At 41.4% G+C, this 4,434-nt stretch overlaps 1 protein-coding gene across 1 annotated transcript in view; it reads left to right on the forward strand.

The window, feature by feature from the left end:
• Positions 1 to 4,144, forward strand: part of RSPO3 (R-spondin 3) — a 78,722-nt gene extending 74,578 nt beyond the window's left edge. The window contains exon 5 of the mRNA XM_009999109.1: positions 3,072 to 4,144. Within this exon, the coding sequence (XP_009997411.1) occupies positions 3,072 to 3,265 (194 nt within the window). The 3' untranslated portion in view covers positions 3,266 to 4,144. The remainder of the gene's footprint in view (positions 1 to 3,071) is intronic.
• The last annotated feature ends 290 nt before the right edge of the window (positions 4,145 to 4,434 follow it).

Genomic DNA, 4,434 nt, shown 5'->3' on the forward strand with positions numbered 1-4,434 from the left:
TGTCCAGGGAAGGGGAATGAGGCTGGTGAAGGGGCTGGGGCACAAGTCTTCTCAGGAGTGTCGGAGGAAAGGGAGAGCTTAGTCTGGAGAAAATGAGGCTAAGGCCTTATAGCTCTCTCCAACTACCTGAAAGGAGGTTGCAGTGAGGCAGGGGTTGGACTCTTCTCACATGTCCCAAGCGATAGGACAAGAGGAAATGGCCTCAGGTTGTGCCAGGGGAAGTTTAAATTGAATATTAGGAAAAAAATTCATCACTGAAAGGGTTATAAGGCACTGGAATAGGCTGCTCAGGGAGGTGGTTGAGTCACCATCCCTGGAGGAGTTTAAAAGATGTGTAGACATGGTGCTTAGGAACATGATTTAGTAGTGGACGTGGCAGTGCTGGGTTAAGGGTTGGACTTGATGATCTTAAAGGTCTTTTCCAACCAAAAGGACTCTATTATTATTGCATAATTTACTTCTTTGATGAGGTTTGGTGTTAATGCGGTCCTGGCCTTTTCTTCTTCAAAAGCCATGTAGTTCAAAGATAAACTTGTAAACAAAATGGCCTGTGTCATTTTTGTGCTTCTCATTACACCGAGAGCCATATGCCCAAATTGACAATGAATCCACAACTTCTGGCATCCAGATCAATGTGCTGTTATGAAGTGGGCTTCCACAAATAGTAGGAAGAAGACAAAATATTCAGGAATAAATATCTGGGAAGAGCAGGAATATGAACAGGGAGAGTGATGGACTCAAAAATTTGGCTCCAGCTATTCTCCAATGGTAGCAGATAACTGCTGGTAGACTTTCCTTTGGGTCTAAACTGAACCAAGGACTGACTGGAAGTAACATTACGTTCTTCTCAGAGCCAAAGAGAGTTAGGCCTGAGTTTTAAGTACTTTCCAGAGGTCAGTTTTGCTTGTCCCTTATACTGGCACAGAAATAGTAAAGCTGTGGCTAGATGAGGCTCTAGCTAGAGATAGTGTGCTCTTAGTATATTCACACACATACATATAAGTGCATACATCTTGATCCATGACTGAAAGGGAAAACATTAAATGACTTTCCAACCTACTTAAAGAATTGTGGCTAGAAAGTCACAGCTGAAGGATTTTGGGTAATCACCAAATGAACAATGTCAAACATTGAATGTCTGGACAGTTTCTATTCAAATAATATTTCATTTTGGGCCAACTATATTTACAAACCACTGGAATGAAATTCCATGCTGTTATTTATCCATTAATAAGAGATGGCACTGCAGCTGGGTCAGATGCAGGATGACTTCTGCATGGAGACCTTCCAGTGGTGACACGTCACGCTGAGCCTTCTCTGCACATATTGCAGGTCTCTGTGCACCTTAGATGGCATTGCCAAAGTCAGAGAGGGCTTTTGCAGATACATGGACATATATTGGTGTAATCCCTGACTGGTTATCTAAAATTCCAGGTAATATTTTACATTTAAAGCTTTACTGCATGTTTTGGAAGCAATAGATGAGAAAGGTAGATGCTTGTCCTGACTTGACTTAATGTGTATCTAAACCTTCCCTTGCTGTCTGATCTCAGGAAGTGATGGTAAGGAAGAGAGTAGCTGTAAAATAAGCCCTCACTGCTACAAAACAAGATACAGCATATCCTCACATCTTAGTCTTAGTCCTTGCTTTCTGCCTTTCTTCACCTTCTCTGAATCTCTCTCACTTTATCTGGCCTAAGCCTCCTTGGATGGTCATTTGTAAAAACCCACTGCCCCTGCAGGTGCTCCCACACTGTAACCTACTCCAAAAACTCTCAGCTCTTAGTTTGAGTCTGGAATGGGCACAATTCTCTGCAATATGACATTGCCTCATGGAAGTCTCAAGCAAGGCTGATTTTTAAGACATCATTGGTATTCATCTAACCACAGATGAATTTCAGCTGCATAGCTCAGTAGGTGGACCAGGTCCAAACAGAAAAAGTCTAATCTGTTTTAGGCTTGTGTCTATATACAAGTGGGATTCAGTGTCATACCTGCACTGATTTGTAAAGCAAATAGAAGGAATAGAATAATGGAATCACAGAATGGTTCAGGTTGGAAGGGACCTTTGAAGACCACTTAGTTCCAGCCCCCCTGCCATGGGCAGGAACATCTTTCATTAGACCAGGTTGTACAAAGCCCCATCCAACCTGGCCTTGAACATTTCCAGGGATATGGCTTGCCCAGCTTCCCTGGGCAACCTATTCCAGTGTCTAACCACACTCAGCAAAAGGAATTTCTTTCTTAATGTCCAAGCATAAATGCTCTATACAATATCATCTCCACAGCCAAAAAGCAAAGTTTTAAGGTTCCTAAGGGGATGAAAACCTTTATTGGAGAGGTCTGTAGCAGTAACAAAATTCTCAACATCTTATCTTTGTAAGTATTTAAAGCAATAATGTACTCAAATACCTAATTTTGTAACAACGGTCTAAAGCTTGACTTGAGCCTTGGAACACCACAATTTACTCTGAAGAGAGTCACATACCTGTGCTGGAGCTGACAGGCTGTTGTGGGATTTACACTGCAATACCAGGAATCCCCTGGGATGTGGATGTTGTGGGGGTTAAGGGAGGGGAGAGGGATTTTTAAAAGACTTAGATGCTGAGAATTGGCAGTAAAGGGGAGGAACATGATGGCTTATTTCCTTTTACCATATGCTGAATCCCAACCCAAGATAAATTTAGACCAGTTAATAGCTAATACCTCCTGGCTTAGCCACAGATGTTCCCAAAGTAGTTGTGTTTTGATGGAATACACGGAGTTGTGCCCCTGGCTGTGGGAGACGGGTTATGGGTCTGTGAGATACTTACACCAGCTCTAAAGCACCGGGACTCCTCAGGGAGTTTTAATCTCTTTGCTCAGAGTCAGACTGATGGGAAATGTGACTCCAGTGGCCAAATTTAGAAGTTTGATGAAGAGTTGGACAATTCTACACACTAGTCCGACTGTCCAGCTACTAATGGGAGATACTAACCCAGGGCTGGTTTTACAGGCTATGGCAAAGCGAGAGAGTCAGAAATTTCAACAGCCTGAGCAAATCCTCTAATGTGCCATCAATTTTATTTCAGGGAAAAAAAATAAGGAGGAGAAAAGAAAAAAGTCCAGCAAAGAAGAAAGCAAGGAGACACGACAGGAAAGCAAAGGGCGAGCAGCCCGAAGACAAAACCGAGAACAGAGGGAAAACAACAACAAAACGCAGCCGAAGAAAAGAAAAGCCCCAAATAAAGAACCGAACTTGGCACCCGTCGACACTGCACATTAACAGCCCTCCATGATTGTTTAAGTCTTACGATGCTGCTATCTCTACCAGATCGCCCTGACAGGTGCTCCAACCGTTCAGGCCGCAAATGGACAATGCTACCAGTTATTATTAAACTTTAAACAACATTCCAAATACTTCCTATATTCTCCAAGCAACCATAGTTTATTAAAGAGATTGACATGAGCCAAGGAAAAAAGAAACAAACTTAAAAGTGGGATTCTTTAAAACTGTTATATTATATGCTTCCATGCATCTGTAAAAGGCAATTAAGAAATTTTGTATATATTAATAATAGGGTATAAAATATAGCAATATAATAATGAATGACATTCAGATGAACAATGTTTTTTTTTCTTTGTAAAATATTTTTCAAGTTATTGTTTAAGTATGAGGCAAGAGATATGTCTAAATCAAAGACACAAATCGTATCCCTTCATATATTGTACATAAATACTAAGAGAAGGAGGAAAACATTTCTGAAGAGCCAGTAGGAACCCAAGGTTTTATAACCTCTGGTGGAGCAGGATGGGATTGCCTTGTGGTTCCCCAGTCTGTGGTTCCCCAGTCCGTGGTTCAGATGCAGGTGAAAAACACCCTGGGAAAGCCTGCCAGGCTTCACAAGCTGAGGGAAAAGAAGTAGAAGTGTCTGCAGCTTTGAAGATTGAATCCCTGAGGCAGAAGGCGACAGAGCTGAGCTTGAATAGTGCTCTTATCTGTGGGACAACACAGTGTTTTCTGGTCTAAACAGTGGTACCGTGTGTGCTGTTTTATGCTTTTTATACCTATGTGTAACTTAAGTCTACATTTCAAATCTTCTGGTGAATGACAAATCGTATTTGTAGGAGACAATGTTGAGTTAATAAAAACCAGAAAAATAGATCATGTAAGTATGTGTTTTTCACACTGATGGTGTTGTCTTTCCTACCTGGGGTGCGAATAATTTCATTGCTTCACAGAGGAGGGGACAACTTAGATCCACATTGTGCATCTAGTGAAAGAGTATTCACAACAATAAATCTATTGAAGGATAAAAATTACAAACTTCCGTCCAATTTTACTTAAATTCTTGTCCTAGTTCGCTCTGACACAGAAAAGGTGAAAATCTCTGCTGCTCAGAGGACAAACCAAACCACTTGGTACTATTCTGTCTATATTAGTGACTAGAGTGA

This window comes from Chaetura pelagica, unplaced genomic scaffold, assembly GCF_000747805.2.
Source record: "Chaetura pelagica isolate M959 unplaced genomic scaffold, ChaPel_1.0 scaffold90, whole genome shotgun sequence".
NCBI lineage: Eukaryota > Metazoa > Chordata > Aves > Apodiformes > Apodidae > Chaetura > Chaetura pelagica.